The following is a 25,770-nucleotide window of genomic DNA, read 5'->3' as shown; positions in this document are numbered from 1 at the left end:
GGAAGCTTCCATCTAAGTGACTCTGACAACCTTAGATTTTGGGTTCTTTTTCCTATGCATTCCTAACTCCAGGAGCATTAACATCATCTGATCTCATAAAAACAGTTTCTTTCTTCTAGGAAAAAAAAAAAAAAAGAAAAAAAAAGAAAAAAACACACACATCAAGAATCCCATAAAACCAACAGAAATATAATGGCTGATATTTTTCCTTTTTGGTAGCAGATGGCTGGAATCTTGTCAATCAGGTCCTGAAGAACTAACAGATGACAACCCATCAGACTACAACAAGAGGTTTTATTGCACCCAGGCTGGAATTATCTCAAGGATGCTACCGGGGGGGACAATGAACAACAAGACTGAGTGCCATGATGATCACACCCTGGATAAGTATTTGTTTCCATTTGTGTACAGCGTTGTGATGATGATCAGTATTCCCATCAACTGCATATCCCTCTATGCATCTTGCATTCAGGTGAGGAAAAAGAATGAGTTAGCAGTCTACATCTTTAGCCTGTCCCTGGCTGACCTTTTGTACTCTTTGATTCTGCCTCTGTGGATTGATTATGCCTGGCATGGAGATGACTGGAGGCTCTCTGCCTTGCTTTGTCAGATTTTTGCCTTCCTTACGTATATGAATTTCTACACCAGCACTGCGTTCCTTGCTTGCATCTCTCTTGACAGGTACCTGGCATTAGTTCACCCCTTGAAGCTCCAGTACTTGCGCACAAGAAGATTTTCATTGATCGTCAGCATAATTATTTGGCTTCTGGAAAGCATCTTTAATTCAGTCATATTGGTGAACAAAGAAGTATTCAATGATCCTTGCAATTTCACCAATCATACATTATGCTATGATAACTACCCCCTGGAAAGGTGGCAGGCGAACATAAATTTATTCCGGATATGCTCAGGGTACTTGGTCCCTTTGATAATTATTCTGTTTTGCTACCATAAAATCTACCAAGTAGTGAGGTGTAACCAAGCTACAGTAGATGAAGAAAAGAAAAAAGTGAAGAAACTTATTGTGAACATCACAGTTAGTTTCATTGTTTGCTTCACTCCTTATCATGTTGTACTGCTTATCCGCAGCATCAAAGAACCCTCCACCTCTGACCCGCAGGTTTTGTTGCTGATGTATAAGGTTTACAGAATCACACAGGCCTTAACAAGTTTGAATTGCATTGCAGATCCCATTCTGTACTGCTTTGTGAGTGAAACTGCGCGGGCAGAGATAGTGAATTTGCTCAGGTGTTGCTTGTGCCTAGGAAAGCGTGGGGAAGACCAAGTGAAAGGTCATGCTCCGTGCAGTTCTGCTACAAAAAGCACTGCACTGATCACCTACAGAAGTTCCTGTGAAACCCAGACTGTCAAAATTTCCTGAATGAGCACATGCAAAGAAAAACCAGATAACCTAAAAGGAAAAGAAAGAAAAATTGTTCTCCTAGGAACTTGTGTACCTAGGAAATGCCCCAAAAGTCAGAGATACCAGCAAAGCCAGTAGCTGGAGCCAATAAAAACTTGCTATAGGGTCAATGAAATAAATGGAGTATCAACACATATCTTTAAATCATGTGTGGTATATAAATCAGTGACTACAAACAAATGCAGTCCAGAAGGATGGCTGTGACATGCTGACAGAATTACTGAGGATCCCCCACAGAACTGTCTCCTGTGGCAGCTTGCTAGCCAGCTTATCCCTTATGATAAGCTGGAGGAAGGCTGAAGTCCTCTTTGTCCTGAATAGCAAAGGACCAGACAAAGGGAGTGTGGTAAATTTCATGTTGTTATTTATGCTGCTATGAGTGTCCTTGTGTTTCATTAAAGACTCCAATTCTTCTTTAGCATACCCCTGGGATCAGATACTTCTTAAAATTGTTTACCTCCTGTGTACGGACACCTACCTGCGCTTAAGCTTTTGTTTTTCTTGAAAAATATATGTTCTGATGTATAGTTGTATGTCATGCAGTTTCATTACAATACCAGTACTGGGTTTCAGATAGTTGAAGATTCATTAATTCTAGTGCCTATAAAGAAGTGAATTCTAGCCAGTACTGTTTTAATTTGGATGAAACATTTCCTGATACATGCCGGGGAGGAAGAGAAGAATAGAAAGGTGAGGTTTCACATCTCAACAATGTAAAGGGCCAGCCTTCAGAGTTGCTTATTGTGACTGAAATCTGGAGTGTGGTTCCGTTTTCAGACTCAATAGAGTAAGGTTTGCATCCATTTACTTAACTGCACATGGAGGCCTCAGCTAGAGGTTTCAGGGCTCTCAGTCTGGCAGTTTTAAAAAAATGAAATGAGCCAGCCAATACTGGCAAACCAGCAAAGAGCATGAATGTACCAACAGTAAGAATGGAAACAAAAGAACCCACACTTTTAAAAAGTTGGTTTTAGCACAAATCAGAAGTGCAGCTGTTAATTCAGGGACCTGTTCATGTGCAGGCAGAAATAGCTGCCTGGCTCCCTGGTTCCTTGTCCCATCCAGACACCTGACCCTCTGACAAAAGTTAAAACATTACATTTTTTTCTCTTCACACAACCTTTTTCCTTTGCTCACTTCCCAGGAAAAATATTGGTTATGGTGGTTTTTTATTTCATAGGGAAAAAAAAATTTCTTTCCATAAAAAAAAAGAATTGCCCTCTAGCAAATTTGTGTGGTGGAAAGACATTATGTGTGGAAGATGTACATAAAGTGATCACAAGCAATAAGATATTTCTTATGAGAGTGTGCATCTGTGTTTAAATAAAAAAAATCTCCATTGCAAAGAACATTTCCATTGTTTTCATGAGTTGCTCTGTGTGTCTATACTTTCTGGTAATTTCATGTTCTGGACCTTGCCAGGTTGTGCAAGCTTGGCTTGTTCAGCCTGGAGAAAAGGAGACTATGGGGTATCTAATGACAGCTTTGCAATCCTGCAAAGAGGATAGTGGGAAGATGGAGCCAAGCTCTTCACAAGAGCTCATAGCAGGAGTGGTTGGAAATTAGCTCATAACCTGGCTGGAAATTAGGGACCACACAGCCACTTGCTCAACCCTCTTCTGTCCCCCCACAGACAGATGGAATGGAAAGGAGAATCAAAGTAAAACTTGTAGGTTTAGATAAGAATAGTTTTATAATAAAAAATAAATTTAACATATAGAATAATGGTCAATTATAATAATAATGATAATAATAAAGGAAAATGCAGGTGACACACAACACAATTGCTCACCAGCCACTGACCAACGCCAGACCCCACTTCCTGAACCCAGATCAGCCACCCTTGTGGGTAACTTCTTCCTCCAGGTTATCTACTGGGCAGGACATTCTATTGTGTGGAATATCCCTTTGGCCAGATGGGTCACCTGTCCCAGCTGTGCCCCCTCCCAGTTTCTTTTGCATACCTCCTGACTGGCAGAGCATGAGACAAGAAGAAAGTCCTTTACTTAGGATAAACACTTGACAAAACCAAAACACATCAGTGTGTCATCAGCACCATTTCATTCTGAATTCAAAACACAGCACTGTAACAGCCATTGAAAGGAACTTTACCTGGGCTGAAAACAGGACAAGGAGGGACAAGAAATCATGTGTAAAACTTGAAGCAAGAAGGGTCAGAGTTGATATAAGGAAGAGTTTCTGAGCTATGAAGAACTGATAAGCTGTGGAGCAGGTTGCACTAAGATGTTCTGTGTGCTCCATTCTCAGTGGTTTGAGCAACATCTGATCTTGTAGGTGACCTTTAGCAGAAGGCTGCACAAGATTCCCTGAGGTCCCTTCGAATCACAATTGTCCTGTGATCCTGTGGTAGTCACTATTCTGGCTGTTGCCTTCCTCTCTAGAAAATTACATTCCCTTCTTTTTTGTTTCAATTTACTGAATTTTGTTTTGATGGGTTTGTTTTTCTGATTTGGGTTTTTTTTTCCTGTAGTTTCTTCTTATATATTATGAAGGAAGAATTATGCAAGCAGCAGTGCAAGTTACTAAATAATGATTTTTTTCCATTGCTGACCTATGCCTTTTGCAACAGAATGTGAAATTTCACTGTAGCATTGAAATGAAAGCAGAACCAAACTTCACTGTAACTTCATGGAAAAAAGAACTCAGTGGTTCCTTTTTAAATCTTTCACATACAGGTTGGAAGGTTAATTCTATTTGGGTTTTAAGTTAAAGAATTTAAGAACTAATTTAAAGCTAGGCAACAAAACTGAGTCAAAATAAACCTCTGTGTCAGGGAGTAGTGAGAGCTGGCAGCTCCACCAGGGGCAGTGAGCCAGGAGCTGAGGGTGACAGCCAGGCAGACTGGGCAGCATCGTCACCAACAAGCCACAGTCCCATGGCACCCAGCGAGGCAGAAGAGCAGGTGTGGCCAGCTCTGATCACCAGACAGATCTCTGGTGATAAGGCAGCTCACAGGTCAAGCTGGGAAGCCAAGTCAGGAAGGCAAGGTTGGGATCAGCAAGGTACATGGCAGCACCATGTCAGCATTGGCCTGTGCACAGGCAGTTAATTCCTAATGTAGTAGGAGAAGAGACCACAGACTCTGTTGGTAAAGTAACACTGAGCCTCTGCAAAAAGCTTAATTTCCACAAAATTTCACCCTGAGTTTTTATATTCTTTAATATTTGACCAATGCTCATGAAAGCCATAGCATGGACTGGCTTTCATGGGTATCTGTGGATGTTTTTCGTAGCATCATTTCCTGTGGTACCTCCCTGCATTGCTGGAGATTCACTTCAAGATAAAGGAAAACCATGACTGTGGCTGGCCCATAGGCTGGGCTTCATGAAAAAGCTCAGAGAAGTTCAGGGTCGTATCCCTTTATGATAATAAAATGTAGATAGTTAATTTCTTAGATTGGTCAAAAATGCTTCTGCCTCAGACAGTAGTTCCTGGTGGTCCCAAGCCCTGTGAGATGGCAGCTTGCCCCTGCCCAAGGCCACTAACTCCTCTGCACCTGCAGGGTCCCCAGTGGGGCTGATCCAAAGCAGTATCTGATAAGTGATGCTCTGGCACTGATAAGGGGAAAACACATTGCTCTTTCCCCTTATCAGCACCAGAGCATCACTTATCAGATGCTGCCTTAGGTCAGCCCCACTGGGGACCCTGCAGGTGCAGAGTGCATGTGTTTTTCATGAAGTTTTGTCTTTCATTGCTGCAGCACAATGGCTGTGTCACTAACAAATTGCTAGCCTAAGCTGACACAGGGAAATTTTGGCAATTCAACTATGAATTAAAAGTAACCAAGCTATTTCACCTAAATCCTTTAATACCTTAGAAAGAGATAAAGGATGTTCTGGCCTGGGACTTCACAAAAGAGAAACACAAACCAAAGCAATTAAAACAAAACAAACAAACAAAAAAACAAACAATGACAAAAAACCCCACCAACAAAAACAAGAAGACTGCATCAGATGATATGTAAAAAGCCTGATCCATGTGAATTATGAAGATCTTGCACAAGAGTCAGATTCTCATCTCTGCCAATCTAGAGGTATTGTCATCAGTGTATCACTTACAGCCTGCATCCAGCCTCTGTACAGCAGAGTGTGTGTCCTATAACATCTCTCACTGAATATCAGAGCACACACATTGCACCACTAATGTGTCATGGAAGTGCTGATATAGTGGGAGGTGCAAAAAAAGTGGGAAAATAGGTCAATTCCTTTTTTGTTTTCTTCTCAAAATTAACTTTGAATATTTTGGTGGTGGTAGCACAGACTCACAGCTTCTTTAAATGGAGTGCAAGAGAAATTGAAAAAATAAAGATGATGTCTCAAGAGCAAAGGAAGCTGGTGCTTTGAATTTTGTATTTTGAGAAATGTTATTGTTATAGCAACTGCTAAAGGTTCAGTAGAGATAGAAGATTCTTTTCTTTTGTATAATTTTCCTGGTAGAGTCAAGATCTGTTGCTGGATGAAAAACAGAGCTGATGACAGAGTGGGTAAAAGCACTGTACTAGAGCCCAATCACATATAACCCTTGTGGTGTGCTGGTGGCTGAGAGGCTGGACATGACCCTGCAATGTGCACTCACAACCCAGAAAGCCAATCCTGTCCTGCATCCAAAGCAGCGTGGGCAGCAGGGCAAGGAGGGCATTCTGCCCCTCTGCTCTGCACTGCTCTGCTCAGAGCCCACCTGCAGTGCTGCATCAGCTCTGGAGTCCCCAGCACAGCAAGGACGGGGACCTGTTGGAGTGAGTCCAGAGGAGGGTCTTCAAAATTATTGGAAGAACAGAGCAGCTTTCCTGTGAAGAAAGGCTGAGAGATTTGGGTTTGTTCAGCCTGGTGCAGAGAAGGCTTCAGGATGACCTAATTGTGGCTTTCCAGTACCTGAAGGGGGGCCATGAGGAAAATGAAGAGGGACTTTCTACAAGGGCATGTAGAGATAGGACAAGGGGGGAAAGCTTCAAACAGAGAGAAAGTAGGTTTAGATTAGATACTGGGAAAAAACTCTACTGTGAGGGTGGTGAAGCACTGGAACACATTGCCCAAAGAAGTGGTGGATGCCCCATCCCTGGAGGTGTTCAAGGCCAGGTTGGATGGAGCTTGGAGCAGCCTGGTGTGGGGGAAACTTTCCCTGCCCGTGGCAGGGGGGTGGAATCAGATGATCTTTCAGGTGCTTTCCAGTCCTGGTCACTATAATTCTATGATGATTCTTCAGATCATTTAGATATGGCACCTTGGTTGCCTTTCAAATGACTTACTGAAGTTCACTTAACATAAACAATGTTATGTTAATTGCTTGCACAGGCAATTAACATAATGCTTGCACAAGCTTTTCACAAGAGATGGTCCTAATATCCCTAAATTTTGCTTTATTTCATACCTGCTACAGCTTTATTTTGTTTTCTTGTAGAATTTTGGCCTTACCTGCCATTCCTCCCTGTTTAAAAAAAAAATCTTCCTTCCTTTTAACAACAGGGGAACAAAGTAATGGCTGTTTTTCTGACCCCACATGAAGAACTACACTCTGGAACAATCTTATTTCAAATTTCTACCATTTTAGCACACCATTTTGCATCTCAATCCTAGCCACATCTCAGGCATATATTGAACAACTGGAGAAATTGTCACCACAGTTTCCTTCATCTGATATTTGATACCTTACCTGACGTCCCAACGAGTACTAAATCCAGAAAGCTACAGTCTAAAGGAGAGATCTGTACACTGTGTTCTGTTTCACATACTTGATTATATGTGTGAGGAAACACTGTGAGGAAAGTGCTGTTGATCCTGTAAATCAGGAATTCCTTACACTCACATCCTTAGGCTCACATCCTTAAATGAAATGAACTGGTGAGACTGAGGTGAGTACCCTAATTTGAGGTACCTGGTCTGAACAGGTGGTCTGGCTTATGGCAGTTATCTTCTTGGTTATCATTTCACCACAGGAGACCCAAGGACTCTTAAACAAAAAGGTAGTTCTTAGTGGGCAAAAGGAATTCTTAACTTTGCCAAATACCTACCAAACAATTCCTGAGGTTCATTGTGTACTCAGACAGAGAACATAAACACATGGCTTCACTGTCTTTGCTTATCCTCATGCAGTGCAACCCAACAAATAATCCTCAGTAAACCAAAGTTTCTGTTCCTTCTCAGAATGTACTGCAGCAGGGAAAAAAAAAAAAAAACTAAAACAAACAGAAAAGGTCAAACTATTGAGGACTGCTGTATTCATGGTAACCCCATGCAAACATGTGAGCTCTCCTTCCTGGCATGCAGAGAACAAGCACGTGTCACTGTCTGGCAGCTCAGGGTATGTGAACCTAATATAGGTTCTGTGGAGTACAACCAGCCTAGGAAAAAGCTTCATCCTGAGATATTATACAAGGAAACAATGCTGCAGTCACATTTGTTACAGAGTTTGTGCCAGAAATGTGTGAAATACAGGATATAATTTCTTGGACATCTGCTCTGATGCAATCAGTGCCAGTCTTCCTTTCCTGTCTGATGCCTGTTGGCTCCCAACACTGGGTCTAAACCCTGTTCATGTGTGACTCAGACCTCATAACATAACAGAAAGAGACAGTGTATTGTGAAGGGTGCTGTGTTTTGCCTGTGACTCCACATGTAACTTTGCATTGAATTTCGCAGCTGTGAAAATTCCCCATGATCTCAGAAGACCATTTCATGATGAAGTCTAGTGTTCAAACTTAGACGATGATTTACTTCTTTGGAAAGCAGGAAATAAATTTAGCAGTTTAAAATTAGACCTGTTTAGAGAGGAAAAAAAATCCTGAAGGGTTTTTTGATCCCTAGTACACTGCTAGTCAATTCCAATTTTGATTTTATATAAGCCTGACATATGCAGTTTCTAAAAGACCTAGAAATATTCATCAGCAGTAAGCACCATAAATGTACCCCTACCAAGGCAAGTAAAAGAAAATAACTTTATCAGACAGAAAAAACCCCTGATTCTTCCTGTCTCATTGTTTATACTCACAATTTCTTCAGAAATCTTTCATGTGGTTACCTGAAAGTCACAGCTCTTGTATTTGGAGGTTCATGTGTATTTTCCATTACTTTTTCTTGGTTTATGTTCATAAATGTACAGTCTTTACAGTATTAATTTTAAAAGACTAAATGTAGGCCAGGAAAAATTAATCTAAAATATATTATATTGAACTGTAATTGATTTTTAAATAAAATCTTAAGAGCAATTTGCTATGCATTTTTTTTAAACCTTAACAGTCATTCTATTTCTTCAGTGTAACAGAAAACAACCTATATATGGTGTGTCGTGGTGGAAATAATAGAAAAGTGTCTTGACCACTCAGATCAAGCAAAAGGAACCTGCAAAATGGATTTAGCTGGAAGCCTTTCAAAAACTTGCCAACATGGTACATAAGAGTTTACCTTTTCTTTGTTGCACATTCACTTCCATTCATTACAGACATACTAAAGTGAAACCACTTCTGGATACTCCTTTGGGTTTTGGCCAGTTATGCAGTCTGTTTATTTTTAGCAATTCATTCAGAGAAATGAGGAGGAAGAACTCGGAGACCTTTTGTAGAGCTACCTATGCAGGAGGCATAAGGCACCCAACACAGACATTAAACCTGGCTTAAGGCACCCAACACAGACATTAAACCTGGCTTAAGGCACCCAACACAGACATTAAACCTGGCTCTTCACTCAGGATTCCTGTAAATACATTCTGAAGACAGTAAAGTAAGCATCTAAATGATTGCAGGAACACCTATGCTTGGATAGATATTATTTTATGGAAAATGCCTGTGTTCCTGTCACTTCAGCAAATACAGTTTTCCTTTAATTCTTGGGGGTTTTTCTTTGCAAAATATTGTTTATCATAATCACTCAAATTTAAATGCAGTGGGATATTAGGATTGCCTCGGTTGTATTTACAAAAGCCTTGTGTGAAATGAGTGAGCTGAGAGCCTGTCCTCACTAGGTGGCGATTTTGGTCTGTTTAGGCAGGCTTTATGGAAAAGCACGAAAACGTCCCTAGTTTAAAGCTCTGTTTCTTAACCAGAAGAAAAGTTTGAGAGCGGAGCTGGCCACTGCTCCCCGAGTTCCCGAGAGGCTGCAGGGAGCCACCATGGTCCCTTCAACCTCTGCCCTGAGCTGCAGCGAGCTGTCAGGCTGTCAGTCATCAGACCCAGGAGCAAAACCACACTGCCCAACAGGGAGCCTTGAGAGCTGTCTGCAGTAGTACACCATGAGCTCTCATTGTTCTGGTTCGGTACCTAAACATTATATTTAACAAAGAAAAATGTTCAGGCTTATGCCGTGTTAGTCCGTCCAATATGAAGCCTTAGGTTTCTCTTCTTCCTTCTTCTACCTCCATTTCACTGGTCCTTATGTTCATTTGCTTCTTTTTTCTTTTTCCAGAGTTCATTCTTCTATATTGCTCCACCCTGGTCCATTATGCGTCCTGAAGAATATTTATTAAAAATCTCTGCTCAACTCCTCACATCTTTATTACCAATATAAGCAACGCTGAGCCAGGGCACAGCACATGGATCTGTCATGTTGTTGGGGAAGGAAAAACAAAGCTCACTAGGTATCAGCATTTTGGCTAGGTCAGGAAGGACATATTTATCACAATGGCAGCCACAAGCAGGATTCAGGAGAATTTTCTCAGAGCTTAAATTAACTCCAGGGCCAGCCACCATGAAGTTTCATATGAATGTGATGGCAAAACAGGCAGATGTCATGCAACCCATGTGCCTTGTTACTGCAGTCCTCTGTGCTTTTTCCCCCTTTTTTTTCCCCCTATATTTGGGCTATTTTTGTCCCTGCTAGTTACTTTTCTGAGAAGCTCTTTAATATGCAACTGAAGTAACTTAGAAATTGCAATTTTAAAATTTAAAGTTCTTTACTAGAATAAACATGTCTTTACCTTACCTGAGAATACTATGAGCATGATATAAATTCATACTGAATTTCAAAATAATTACTAGAGACAGATAAATCAGCTTGATCAGAAAAGAGAAGAAGAATCTTGCTGAAATCTTACATCATATAAACAATTATATGTGAATAAACACAGAATAAACTGTAGAGTGCTATATTGGGCAGGAATAACAACTACTTATTTAAATGAGATTATTTTTCCTCTTGCAATGAAAAGCAGGGGGAAAAGACGTTTTCTCCATATTCTCTGATATGAGTGGCAATGAGAAAAGTATTAAATGTCTTTATTTGCTTTGAAATGTTTTGTAGATATATAAGCATTGCAATGAGGTGCTCAAATAACTATATGAGCTACACACATTTAAATGGTGTCCTAGCTATTGACCATGCAGCTTCATACAAGACACACAAAAAGCCTTTCCATCCTTTCCTTTTGCAACCTTGGAATAGTTGTGGTGTGCAGGCCTAAATGCAGGGAGGATTCCTGCTCTCACCTCAATCACTGTTGACTCTGTTGTGGGCTGTAGTTGTCAATAATGCCAACAATGCTCATCAACAGCAGAAGCAGAACTAATCAATAATGTCAGGAGGACCAGTGGCATGTTCAGATGCTGGGAATATAAATCTTTGTCAAGAAAACATGATTTCAGCTTCAGGCTCTGTTGCTTCAAGAAGTGTTGAAGTGTTGGAAACAGACTTTGTTTTTTATTTCAGAATATGTTTTGGTAATGTTCTCAGTAGCTCCCACCAGCATTATTACTATTAATATTATTTTTTAAATAATTATAGTAGTAATAATGATAATTATTATAATTTCCCACTTACACAATCTTTTTTCAAGAATAAATGGTTGTGTAATTTACCATAACACATCCCAATAATTCTCACTCTATGCCAATCAAGACAGAACAAGAAAATATGTGCCCAAAATCTTTATCAATAAGGAAGGTATGTGAAACACTTGGTTCTGTGGGAACATGATCATATGAAACAGATACTAAAGGGACAGAGAGCCCTGGTACTGTGCTGAGGGCATGCTAGGCTAGAGTCACTGCCCACGCTCTTCCCCTCCCGCCACGCTGCCATCCTGGGATGTTGCTTTGCTCTCTTCTTGTGCTGGGCATCACTTCTCCTTGAGGATGCAGGGCATGGAGTCAGCAGGGGAACAGCATGTGTGCAGGTATGCACATGCACTCACAGACATCTGAGACTGCTGGAAAATGGCTTTGCAGAGAATCCCTGCAGCCAAGAAAATTCCCATAATAACTCCCACTGAGTTGTGGGAAGCCATGATCCTGTATTGCATGGCCACTACTACCAAACCAGTATTATGTCATCTTAAACATTCATCACTAGCACAGTCCCTATTTCCTAATGAATTTAAAAGCAGAGATATAAAAGCTGCTATTTTCCAAATAAACTTTTTTTTTTCTGTATTAACTACTAGCAAACTACTACTAACAATAGTATTTGCCTTACCAATGACTGTGCCAGCCAGTGAAAAAAGGCTATGGCTGAGCTGGTCAGCCACCACACCTGGATATAAATCTCCCACAGCAAAGATATAAATAAGAGCAGAGTCTGAATAGAGTGCAGCTCAGAGTCTGAATACAAGTGCAGCAAGGAGTCCAATTATATACATGTTATATATGTCATGCACAAATCAAGTGTTATAAAAAACCAATGCCAAGCAGACAATACAGAGCTCTAAAAATAACTTCTTTATCCTGAGATAACTGTATGTCTTTCTTGCTGTCAGCTATTTGTGGAAAAGTATAACATTTCATATGAGGTGCTAAACCACAAAGATTCCTATCAAGAGGATATTAAAGAAGTCATCATCTCAGCCCAGAAGGGAAGAACCCCCTTTTCTGCAACATGACTGTCATTTTTCTATCTATTGCACTTGAGAAGTCACATAAAACATGCAGCCATTAAAAATTGCAGGTACACGCTGACTTTCAACTATAGTGTGCACAAATTTGATAAATTAATTCAGCTAAGTGTAAAAATAAAATTGTTTCCTTGGGCATGGCAACAGAGAAGAGAAGCACTTGTGGCAAGGTATATTACTTATTTTTCTTTCTCATAATCTTGTCTCACTTCATTATTTTTTTTTCATGCAGTAACTTTCTTTGCAAAATCAATATGAGTGTACAAAAGGCATAAACTAGCTCCTGTCAGATTGTGAAAAGATTCCTGGGGAGTTTTGTGTGCTCTGGACTATTCTATATTTCATCAAATGAGTAGCACATGTGCTATTAGTAATGGCAAGTTCAAATTTTAAATAGAAAGCAGTATTTAAGCAGTGTGATTCATTTTTCCATAACAGTGTCATTGCTAAACATTTCATTTTGTTAGGCTGCTTTTATGGAGCATCATAAGTATTAATATATTGTTTGAAAACACTATATTGCAAGTGAAACTATGATCTCTAACATTACCAAGAACTGCCTTCTTCAATCAAATTGTGGCATTCCTGTACTTATCACCATTTCAGGAGATGATGTGGTACAGTACATTCTGCTGTCAATGTGCTTGTCACCTTGCTGTCACTAACTAGAAACTGTGGGCATCTGGGGAGCCCTGTCAGTCAATCCAGAGTGCACTCAGACACCCTCAGCAGTCACACCTGAACACATTATGTGGTTTCTCACCCTGGCATTCCATTCTGAAAGCGAAATACCGCCCTTGGCTGTTGCTGTGCAGCTGCTGAGCCGGTGCTGGCGCTGGGATGAGCAGCACCGTGAGCACGCCTGCCTCCTCAGCGGAGTTATTTTGGTATCTGCTGGTGAGTGCTACAAGTGCACACTGCAGGCTGTTCCTGCTGGCAAGAAATGAGCCCCTGTGCTCTGTCCCAGTGTAAACCAGCGCGTGAGACATGAACCGCACCCAGATCCATCTGCTCGGATCCTTCTCTTCCCATCTGCCACCGTGCTCTGTGCTTTCCATAGGACATCCCCTCAGAATTGTGGCTCATCCTCTCCAGGCTCTCAATATCCTACTGTAACAGATGGGCACGACATATATTCCATAATATCCATTCTGGATATAGCTCCCTTTGTTATATTAATGAGAAAGGAGCCGACTAGCTGGCATTTCTAAATTACTGACCTTTCAGGTAAAAAAGGCTGAAATCCAAGTCTGTGTTAGTAACCCCAGAGAAGGCACACCTGTGAAATAATGCATTTCTTCTTAGTTTGACTGGAAATCCATACATGAGGTAAAGTCCAAATCTTTGTTAGTACCACTAACTATGGCAGAGTAATTCCTAGAAAGAATTAGTGCTGTGGCATTAAGGCTAAATAATTGTAATGTTCAACACTTATGACATTTTGTCAATACATCAGTAAAGAGAAATAAATATTTATTAGGAGTGAAGCACAGATGAGTCCACAATAGGAGAGAAGCATCTCTTTACTGGTTGTTTTGTATGATAAAATGCTCTGTGCATGCCAATTTTTAAAAGATGTGAACTGCTCTCTGCTGCACAGTATAAATTTCACAAATAAAGATCCAGGCACTAGAAAAATATATTGCATGTCACAAGGATTCAAGGTATTTGATCACCCAAGAAGAAAGCTGAGGAGTAATTTGATCACTTTCTTACATGTTTAGGCATTGAAAATGTGTGTGTAAGAGAAGCTTATGTGCCTGGCAATCCAGTGAGGATCACAGGTCCAAGTGGCTTAGAAGGTGCAGTTTGACATATGGAAAAGGCCACTTCCAAACAACAGTGATATTTAAACATTGCTAAGCTCCAAGGCAGCAGCACTCTCACTTGGAGCCTCTAAAATGAGGCAATATGATTTCAAAAAACCTATAATCCATTTTTCCCCATAAATATTCTGCATTTAAAGATGCAGGCTAGACAAGTAGGATAGACTGTGATGACCCTTGAGTGACTGAATCCTTGCCACTTATCCTGAATGCAAGCAGAGATTTTCTAGAGTGGCTGAAGGAGCTGCAGCTGCCCCTCCTGCACAGCCAGCAGAGGAGTGTGCTTTAACTGCTCTGTGCAGCACGAAGGGGGGAACAGACTGTGCCTGGAAGTTCCATTCCTGCTGCTCCCTCAATATCACAGCTACAGCCTCTAGTGCTGAAATCAGTAACTCAGCACTGAGGACAGGGACATAGGAGATAGTTGGAGAAACATTATTTTAAGAGCTGTGGGGTCTTTTTAATTTTTTTTGTATTGGTAACACATTATAGGCTAGCATACAGAATTGCTGAGGCATTTCAGAATCAAAGAGCACAAAGGGATCTTCAGGCTCTAAGAATAAAAATCTCTGTTTCCGTTTCTCCAGCAGCAGTGGCAGGGACTGGTTTCCATTGGGCTATCGGGTTTTTTCTTAGACTTATTGTTTCCACTGGATGTGAGGGATGGGGGATGTGGGGTGTGGAGGTATTCAGGTAGGTCACCAGAATACAGCAAAGGTCTCCAGTGCTGTTGAGGATAAACATTTCTTCAGCTACTTTGCAGATCTCTTCATTGGTGAAGGGATTTTTTTCATCAGCACCACAAAACTTCCAAAGGAAACAGTTACTGTAAAAATGTAATTGGTGGTGCATGTGACACTTTAGTGGTGAAAGTGACAAAGCCAGGCTGCATTTTACATATGCACATGATATTTGAAGACAGTTTTCCATCTGACTTCAGAGGATGGAGGACATTGCTAAATGAGTGGCTTCCTTGACTTATGTATACTGATGGCATCTCCAAAAGAGTCTGCTGTGCCTTGCTTCCAGGCAACAAAGCCAACTTGCTCTTAATATTGAAAACCAGCAATAAAATGTGCTTTTGTGCTATGGCTGTGCTATGGCAAAACTTAATGTCAATTGATTTATTTTCCTTAATAAGTGACCAAATTCATTCTCATAATTTAACAGGTTTGAGCTAAACATTTTATTTTGTTTTCTGTAATCTTTAATTTGCACTCAGTTCCACAGTGGCTAATTAAGATTTATAAGCAAATCCCAAAATTAGACAAATTCAGCAGAATTAACTGATATAACAACCATAAATCATATTATTATAATGCAGCTTTCTACTTATGAATATCCCTTAGAATGTGTAATTCCAGGTTATAAAAAAAAAGTGCTTTCCCTGCATTTATTTAAGATTTGTACTAATGGCTCTAAGCATGGTATCATCATTAATAACAATAATAATTAGATTCACAAATCATTAAAGGAGTTATTTCTGCAGCACTTCATGCTGCAGAAAAAAATCTATTTTTCTCCTACATTTCTGAGGAAAGGGCTCAGAATCCCCCTGTGATTTGCTGTGGATGGCCCCTAGCACATAAAGCAAACCCAGTACACAACTGGAGGCTGAGGCATCAGGGGAAGTCTGCCCTGTGGTGGGAATAGCTGGCAAGGCACCTCCTCTGCTGTGGGATTGCTCTTGGTGCCACGCTGGCACACACCTTAAAGATATTTCAACACCATCTAGAAAAAGGGCATATGCTGGCAAGAAAACATCTCTCCTTACATTAGCAGCACTTTCTCCCCATAATCCATCTATTAGGACAAAGAAAGAAGCAGCTGATTACTCTTACTGATATACTAAAGGGAAAAATACCTGTCTTTGCCACTATTCCCATTGCTTGCCATTGCCATTCTGTAAGGCTGTTGCACTTTTACAGGAGATAATTATCTACAACTTGTTTCTAGGGAATAATTTTCAAAGTTTCTCTGGAAACAGCACTATCATGATGGATTCATTTATTGAATAACCATGAGACATCTAATATTTCAATTTTAAAAATTCCTCCCTCAGCCTGCATTTCTCCATTCTTCTTGAAAAATGCCATGAAATACCTTTTGATAGAAATTATGTATTTTTACACACATATGCACAGATCCATCCAACATTTGGTTCAAGATCACCACCAGTTAAACTGTGTCAGAGCCAGTTTTAGACTTGCTGTAATGAGATGCAAATCCAGATCCTGCTTATTCATGATCCGAATTTTTCTTGAATAGGGTAAGGTTTAGTGCTGGCTTTTTGCAGGATTAATTTGCAGATATCCCAAAGGAAAAGTGGGTAAAACTGGGAGGGAGTAAGTTTAAAGTTGTGATTTGGAGTCCAGAAGTGTATTAGCACAAAATTCTGTATTCTGAGAGCTGGTGGTAAAGGCACCCTGATAGCACATGTGAAATTCAGCTGTGGTTTGAAGACAAATCTCATAGCAATAAACATTACAAGACACTGGTATGAGTTTAAAAAAAACTTCAGTCTAAAAGAAATCATTACTACTTCTGTGCATCCACATTGACAAACATGAGCCAAGTTCAGCCTTTATTTGTCCTACAGACTTCAACATGAACAGATCAAAATCCTCTATGAAAAACAGTCAAGCTGTCCCCACACAAATGTTGTGAGCTATTGGCAGACCTGTGAGACTCCTGGGGATGGTGCTGAGCAGGGCCTGGAGCTGCACTTGATGGTCCTTGTGGGTCCCTTCCAGCTCAGCTTACCCCATGATTCTGTGATTCTGTGACCTACTGAGAGTTCAGAACTGCAAAGACTGAGTACCAGAGTCGTTTGGGGTCCCTGATTCATGATCCATATTCAGAAATTTGATCCACAGCTCAGACAGACAGACAGACAGACAGACAGAGGATGGAGCCCACCCCCCTCCTTCCCCAGGCTCAGTTCTGCTGTGACCTCTGCAGCTGCACAGCTCTCTCCCTAGAGCTTCATAAAGGCAATGAATTGGTGACATGGGTATGGGCCTGTTGCAAAGTTTGTGTAAAATCTGCAAACAAAATCAGAGCTGGCTATTCTGAAAAGGAAATAATTGCCAGATTGAATTGGGAAACAGATTGTTATAATTAATTCACTTGGATGACACTTCAATCTCTGTAAGCGTGTCACAAAGACTTTTCATTCAGGAACACAGATGTGATTGTGTCTTTCAATTCTTTATCTATTCCTCCATAATTGAGCATGAATAATGTGCTCTAAAAGCCAATGTCACACAAATTAATGCTATTAAGAAGGAACAAACATCTATTTGTTAGTTGAACTGTTGCTGAACCTGCAGGCTTATGTGATTCTTGTCACTAAACATACCATCAGCGTTGTATAATGACATGTAAATAATCTAGAATTGTTCTGAATGAAAATGAAATGGCTTGAGAAATAGGAGGCAAAAAAAATAAATTGTGCTACATATCAAAATATACACCTAGAAAGTTCTTCTGTTTCTGGTGGGGGTTGTCAGATCTTTTTCAATTTACTTCAGGTGAATCTGCTAATGGCCATCCATGTGCCTATCTCCTTACTCCCTTCCTTTTCTGTTTAGGCAAGTAATTCCCACTGTTTTTAATAAAATAGATAACTTATGTATTTTTACATAATAATGCCTTCTTAGATGAGCAAGACTAGCTTAAATACAATAGACTTGGCCAAAATAAATCTTAGATTTTTATGTAAAGAGAAGAAAATAACAGAAGCTAGAAAGACTCCCTGTTCTGCCTGTTCTCCTGGCCTGAAATATGCATTTAATGCTCCAAAATGCTCCACAGGATGAATTCTTCATTTCCACTTTGAAGAAGGAGAAACTTAGGATGCTTTGTTCACTTTGTGTAAAGTTCATATGGTCAATCATGCCTTTCAATCATTTTGTTCAAGCACCACGAGGTTTAATGTCCAACTCTGAGCCCTATTCACAGCCCCAGGGCTCACACTGCCTTTCAATCCACAGTGAATCTTGTACACATGCCCTTCTGTTCACACAAAAATCTATATTTATAATTCATTTTCTTTCTCTGCCTTGTGTACATACAGATAACACTTCGGATTGGCCAGAACACTGCAGTTTCAACATGAGAAACATTTTGGATTTTTGATTTCATATTGAAAAGTAAAGTCACAGTAGAGTGACTATATAACCTAGACAACAAAAATAGCTATGAAAAATACTTCCAAACCTCCTTATGCCTTTGCTACTTATCCTCCTCATCAATATGTGTTGATTATTAATTTTAAAGCAAACACAGTGCAGAGCCAAGACAGCCTCTTTACACTAATGGCTCAGAAGACACTGTTAGTATGCTTATAGCCCTTTTCTGAAAATCAAATTATTTCAGTTTCAAACAGCATGCAAGTAAATTACTGGCAGTGCCCTTTGCCACTTAGTGCACAGCCAATTACCAAATGCCATTAGTTTCAAATACAATGAAATGTTTTGGTACCACGAGGTTAAAGAGAAAACCTATTTAGAATGAATGAAAGGGCATAAAATGTCACACACAGAAACAGACAGACAGATTGAAGAGTTACAGCAGGAGCCAGAGGTCCAAAGCAGAGATGAGCTGCTTTCCCCAGCATGATTGCTGGCTGTGAATGAAATGGGATGCTCACCTGAGATTCAGGAGGCTCTGCACAGTGAGGGATATTGAAGGAGATGCTAAATGCTTTGTGCAGCCTCCTGTGAGGAAGATAAAAGGTTTTTGCTTTTATGTGACACTGTGTTAAAAATATGCAATAGAAAAACTTTTAGCTGAAAGAGCTGTGCTGTGTCAGGTTAATCTTTCTGTATTTCAATAATACCCTTTAAATACGTGAATATTGTTGGATTTGTTGCTTTGTCTTGGTTTTTTGTGATTTGTTTTGTTTTGTTTTTTGAGGGGTTTTTTTGGTGAAACTTCTATGACAGATTTACAAGTTTACAGATTTACATTCTGTAATGTCAGTACATCAATTTGTAGGTAAGAATTACCTTTAAGGAGAAGTTTGCCTTCTGCTGTTCCACGTTCCCCTTTCATGAAAGGCATTTTGCAATCTAAACTGAAGTAATTTCAGATCAAAAACAGTTAAAAAGTCCAGTTTCCATGAGAGAGAATGTCTGCTTGAAGAATAAATATATTTGGAGCATACAGTCACCTTCTTCAAAACAATGATATCATTATATGTATGAGAAATACTGGTGGTTATGTAGGCATACACATTGCCCACCAAATCAAAGAAACTGCTGACATCAGAAGAGGCTTTCCAAATATGTTCTCCATGATCTGTCCACAACTGTAAGTAATCACTATCAAAACAAAGGAGCAAGCATGTAGGCAGAAATTAACCGTCTAAATTAATAAAAATACATCATCCAGGATATTTAATTTCTCTCTACCCACAAAACTGGCTATGTAGAACAGCTGTAGATTTTGTCTTTTGTTATTGTTGTCCTTTTAGCTGTACTAGCCTATTCCCCAGCACTGTCTCCATTTGTCATTTCATTTTCCTCCCACCAGTGATTTATGCTTCCCCTTCTGGCTAATAGTGTCTCATTTCAATTACTTCACTTCCTGAGTTCAGTTCCTACAATTATTTGAGAAATGGCTGCTTTCTTTATTGCCCTGGGCAGTTTTTTTTACCACAGCATTCCCCATACCATGGCATCTCAGAAAGGTTTGTACCTGCTATCTAAAATTGTGTCTTAGCAGTACATTTCACCATTCACATTCTGTTTTCAGTTTGTATTCTGCCTTTCAAGTCCTTGAAACCTATTTAAAGACTCTGCTTTCAAAACAAGCTTTCTGTGATACATCAAGATGTGAAAACCTTTCCAGATCAATTAAAAAGGTACTGGAACAGTAGAAATGTAAGACTAAAAGTGAACATATGAGCTTCAAAACCGTGACTGCACAATGGTAGGCACAGCCAGATCCATGGAGCATCGATTCCCCTTTACTCCCACACTCCATAAAACATTTCCCCAAACCTCCCTAACAACCTTTAATAAAATACATACAGGCACAAATAAAAATTCTAAAATGGGGATAGCAGGAGAACTCAAAGACATTGTTAATGCTCCAGGTTCTTTCCCACAAGGGAATCTGTTTGACAAAAGAGGTCCAAGGCTGCAATCCCATCCTACACAAGCACAGAGAAAACCATGAGGACATGAAGCACAGACTGGCCAGTTACTGCCATGAGAGGGAGAAAACTTCCTGCCAAGCTCCACTCACGAGAAGAATTTTTTAAATCAGTTTCTTTTTCAGGTTCACATTATACTTCTAGTTGTGTATGTGAAATTTACTAATTAAAAAACTTCATCAGCTTATGTGACGCATCATATAACGTCTAACCCTGCAGGCAGTGTAAAATCTACTGTATCATATGAAGTCTAATTACCCTGCAGTATCCCTGTTACTGAAGGTTTATTTTATTAATATACAGTTTAAATTAGTCTCCTTTGGAAAAAACTTTAATCCCTTGGTATATATGTGGGAAACATGGGACCCAGGCTAATGTACTTGGCTGGAGGAGTTTGTGGAAGCTGTGCTGCAGTGCTGTTTTCCTGCAGGGCAAAGAGGGCTGCCTGCATTTAGGGCTAGTCCAGCTGGCTGAGGTGATGAAGGTAAGCTGTCTTTGAAATCCTTTCACTGTGCATCCCCCTTTTCTCCCTGAATGGCAGCTTCTCCACCTACTAATGCAACTGGCCATGGGAGAATATTTCAGCACAGAGAAGAGAGAAATACAGACATGGCAAGGAGGGATCTGCACAGGAGGTGTTCAAAGAATGATGTGAGGCCAGTGCAAGCTTCCTCTCCAGTTAAACATGTGCTGATCTTACCAAGGAAATCCAGCTTACCAATACTCCCTTTAACACAGCACCTAAGAGCTTGTTTTCCAAATCTTGCACCCATGACAGCGGCCCTCATAGTGGAAGAAGAAAGGCAAGGAAGGTATTCAATGGCATGAGTGGCTAAAGGAGTGGAAAAAGATTAATATAGGGAAGACCTGGGATGGGTCCCTGTCTCAAGCCCACTAACATGTCTGCCATGTGTGTCTCCTGAGAGCTGACTGACAGCTCTCTCAGTGGCCAGCCTGCCAAGCTATGAAGAAATTGAAATAAAAGTACTGCCTTGTTTAAAACGGTCAGATCTATAGGTAAAAAGGGTTAAAACAGGAGTCAAAAGCTTCAAAAGTCCAATAATTTCTGTTCCTGCTTCCTTTCTCTGCCTTTGATAAATTTCCCCACAAGGCATTTCTAGAAGTAGATATGTGTTTCTCTCTAGGTTTGATCAAGCTTTTAGAGGCATAGGGCAGCTAATAATCTGAAAGTGTAACTAAAAAGAAATAAAATTAAAATTATTGACATCAACCCTGTCTTACAAGAAGAAAGAAGAGAGAAAGCCAGTGCTCTCACCCAAACTGTGCATAAACTCTCCTGGTGTACTGTAGCCAAAGCTGCTTGTGCAGAAGGCTGAGCTTCGTCCCCCTGGAAACTCAGTCAGGGCTGCTTGTTGTAATTACCTGCACACAGGCAATTAACCCTAGACAGGCTCCAAGTGCTTAGGACTAATCCAGAATCAAGCATTCAGTGACAGCTGTCAGTGAGATGCAGAGCTGCTGCTAAGGGTTCCTGAGCTGCCAGTCATGCCATCTAACCCACAGGCTCTGATTCCAGCCACTCCTCCTTCCGGAGGGATGTGCGTCGGGAACGCTCTCCTGGAATCAGGGAAACAGCAGGAAAGTCAGTGCAGGAATAATGGCATGGACAATCACACCTGTCTTTCAAAGGGCTGCTCTGAAAAGAGACAGCAACCCTGAACTGCGGCATGAGAGGTGAAAAAGAACAAAACCTTCAGCAGCAGCAGTGGGAACAAAGTAAACCACAGACAAAGCACAGTTCTCTCTCTGTAAAATTACCAATTTTCTAAACTTGCTCTAATGTGAAAAAGATATTTTGAAACTTCAATTACAAAAAAAAAAAAAAAAAAAAAAAAAAAGATAGCAGCAAGCAGCAGGCTTTGCTTTTACCAAAGCCAGTTATTTGTTCCAATTGGATTTTAGTTTGTTTCAAAGTGCCTTCTACAAAACAATCCAAAAGGACAGGGACAGCACCTGTAAGTGAACAAAAGCTTTGAACCAAAAATCAAAAAATCAAAACCAGAAGATATAACAGTTTCCTTATACATGCAGTGATCATTAAAAGGAAAAGGGATTTTGATTACAGGAAGACAACTGATTTTGGTTTTACACAGAATCAATTTTTTCAAAGAATGAGAACCTTTCCTATTTGGTAAATCATAAAGATTTGTATATCCTCTAATGCATTTTCTCTGTAACTACTCTATACCTAAAATACATAGGAGACAGTGCAAATTCAGAAAAAAAAGAGTTCAGTATAAATCTCTGAATCTTTTTCTTCAATAATCCCTGTTGATTTTGCTAGTTTTTGCAGACAATAATTTTCTCTAACCTTTGTGTAATTTTTTTAACAATTTCAGAGTGGTATTGTTGCCTCTATTTTTAATGGGATAAGAGAGATCATTGTATATGGGGAAATGTCACTTTAAGTGACCAGGAAAACAAATAAACCTAGCTAGCCTTCAGTTAATCAATAGGAGTGCACAGAAATTCTAATAATGTCCCTTGTTTGTTTCTATCCTTTATGAAGAGGGCAGCCAAACAGTCTGACAATCCCTGAGCTTATTAATATTATTACATTAACTGATGCCCTTGGAAACTAAATTATCAATTATCTAATGGCTGTGGTGTGGACAGCTGGAACCATGAGGCCTAATTTTTATAATATACCCCATAAACCTACAGTGGGCTCAGTGCCACATCCCCTCAAGTCCCTGTGCATTTATTCATACATTAATGAGCAAAATGGGAATAAAATATCTCATAAGGGTGTATTGAAACTTAATTCATCAGCATCCATAGAACAATTTGGGACCTGCAGACAACAGCTTACACATGAAATATGTAAATAGTGACTATTTTTGTAACCACTGGCAAAGAGTGATTTCCTCCTTTCTCTTCTATGTATTTCTGTGGTTTGCTGATGGTCCTCAGCAGCTGCAGTCTCAGCCAGGTTCTCATGTGCTCCTGAGAGACCCAAACACTGCACATTTTCCATTTGTCCATGGTCCTTTTCTGGGTGCATCATACTGCTGCCATGGAGTTAGATGTTTAGTGTTACTGTAGTGTGGCCTCAGCCTGTCCTGAGATTCTTCCACACTTCCTCCTGAGGTGCCACAACTGCCAAAATAATATGACCAAGCTTATTCCCTAAGGTATCCCAAAAATGATCTGGGCCTGGTTTCTGGTCTGTTATGGCTCAAAATGCAGTGAAGTAGAAGACAAAGACTTGTTTTCCAGTCATTACTAGTCTTTTGATTAATTTGCCTCCTAGTTTATAATGGAAAATAATTATTCATTGTCACTATAATTTTTCTGATCCATGTTCAAGGAAAAACAATCCTGGCAGATGGTCTGGGACTGTCTAGGTACAGATAAACACGCCACACAAGATTGTGAAATTCCCTCTGCTGTAACCTTTGGTATTTTGAAAGGATCATTCAAAATTGTGTAATACTTCAATAAAGACACTGGGACTTGCCTACATGTTGCCTGCTGCCAAAAGAATATGTTAAATATTCTGAGGATCTCAAGCATTCTGAAATTATTGAGAAATACTATGCCTTTCTAGTATTCTTCAGAATAAAAAGGCTGAAGAATCATTTATTAACACACCAAAAGCTCATCACACACACAAAAAAAAAAAAAAAAAAAAGTGTTTGAACAAAGACTACCTGGCCTTTTTAATGTTTATAATTTTGTTTTGTACATGTGCTACCACATTTTAGGCATTTTATTTGCCTTTCTAAAGAGTAAACAGAAGACATCCAATGAAGTTCAAATACAGACCTCCTTACTTTAGGTCTGAGGCTGAAAGCCACTAAGAAAAATTGCTGAAGACCAGGACTCCATCAAAACAAACAAACAAAAAAAAAACCAAAAAAAAAACCCAAAAAAAACCCAAAAACAACCCATTCATGAGTTGTTGAAATTCCAGCCTATTTTTTTCATTTCTTTACAAAGTGGCATTTTTGCTTAATATTCCTGGGTTTGGTTTGTGATTGATCCTTCACCATAAAAACCCTGATTTCCAGGAGTGCCCAGGCCTCCAAAGAGGTGCTGTATTCATCCTTAGAAAACAAGGGAATATGTCAATGGGTTGTGTGTCACAGCTGCTGACATTTCTGCATACCCTGACCTTTGTGGGTAAGCTCTGACACTCTGAAGCTGCACCCATGCTTTATTGGAAAGGTAATTTACCCTGGATCAGGAAGAAAAGGTCTCCTGTCTCTCTGTGCCCCTTCCATCCCATGCCAGGGCTGGGGGAGTGGGGCTGAGCAGGCTGGCTGCTGCCCCAGAGCCAGCCCATGCTGACAGCAATCAGGAGCATTCCTGAGTTCACATCAGCAAAGGAGCCTTGGCACATTAGGAATTTTAGCTTTCTCCTTGCCATTTTGCTGAAAATCTGCATCCTTATCTATTTCTGTGGGAAAATGATAAAGCAGGCGGGGGAAACAGGAGGGAAATCAGATACCCTTTTAGCCCACAGCAGTGGGAACTCACAGGCAAGTGTCTCATCTCTGAATTGAGTAATGAAATTAAATGGTTATAGCAAAAGAGCAGCCTCAAACACAGCACAGCACAAAGAAAATCATGTTTATTCCACCATTCTTTTCTCCACTGGCGCCTGACTGGGATGTGGATAATGTGATCAGATATTTCAGTGATGAACACGGGGGAGATCTCTAAGAGATGGGGAAAAACAACGGACTGCAGGGCTCAAAAAAAATTTAGTGCAAGAGAAGGTTTTATGGATGATGGGAGAAGGGTAAGGAGATCCCTACCCACCCTCTAGCAGATGTTCTCATGACAAAGCTCACGGCATCATTCAGTACCGTTAAGACCAAGATGAAAGGACAAACTTTTTATTACTGTAAACATTTATTCTGCTTCACAGGTAAGGCCAGTGGCACAGAGCAGATGTCTGTGCTGTTTACCAAGTTTACCTGTACGTGTTCTGCCTGGGCTGTGAGCAGCCAGGAGAACTGGTATTAATAAAAATATAATTATTCTCAGGTCTGACTTGTGGGCCACCTCCTGAGAAAGCCAGCTTAAAATTTTCCGGATGAAAATGGTCACACAGGTCTCCTGTCTCACTACCCAAGGGCTGCACACTTGCAGCTCTCACCAAAACCAAGCTTTCACCAGTCAAGTATTTCTATTTGGATGAATTTTAGCTTTAATCTAATTATGTATTACTCTCTAGTTTTGTATTTCAAAGACATGTGCAAAATGGAGACCTTGAGGGACTTTCAGCTCTTTTAAAAGGCTCACACTTTGGCTTGTAAGAAATATAGAACTATTGAAATCATTTGAGCTACACTGATTTAATATATCTTCTTAGGCCAAATAATAAATTTTGCCTTCACTTTCATCCATGCCCAAGGACAGTTTTTCAATAAATGTGAAATTGATACTGCCTTGATGCCCCATTAAGAGATGGAAATTTCATCCAAAAGCTATTTTTATGATGATAATAATAATGCTGTGGTTACTAATGATGCCATGAAAACAATTCCTATGAT

The 25,770-nt window shown here is 40.1% G+C and overlaps 1 protein-coding gene across 1 annotated transcript; it reads left to right on the top strand.

The window, feature by feature from the left end:
• Positions 1–1,381, top strand: GPR65 (G protein-coupled receptor 65; the record flags this gene model as incomplete). Its single annotated transcript, XM_084207807.1, has 1 exon — positions 1–1,381. Exon 1 carries the CDS (start codon positions 326–328, stop codon positions 1,379–1,381), a length of 1,056 nt encoding a protein of 351 aa, XP_084063933.1. The 5' UTR covers positions 1–325.
• Between the last annotated feature and the right edge of the window lie 24,389 nt (positions 1,382–25,770).

Source organism: Fringilla coelebs, assembly GCF_963513975.1.
Source record: "Fringilla coelebs genome assembly, chromosome: 6".
Taxonomy (NCBI): Eukaryota; Metazoa; Chordata; class Aves; order Passeriformes; family Fringillidae; genus Fringilla; species Fringilla coelebs.
This window is presented reverse-complemented; position numbering and strand designations above follow the sequence as displayed.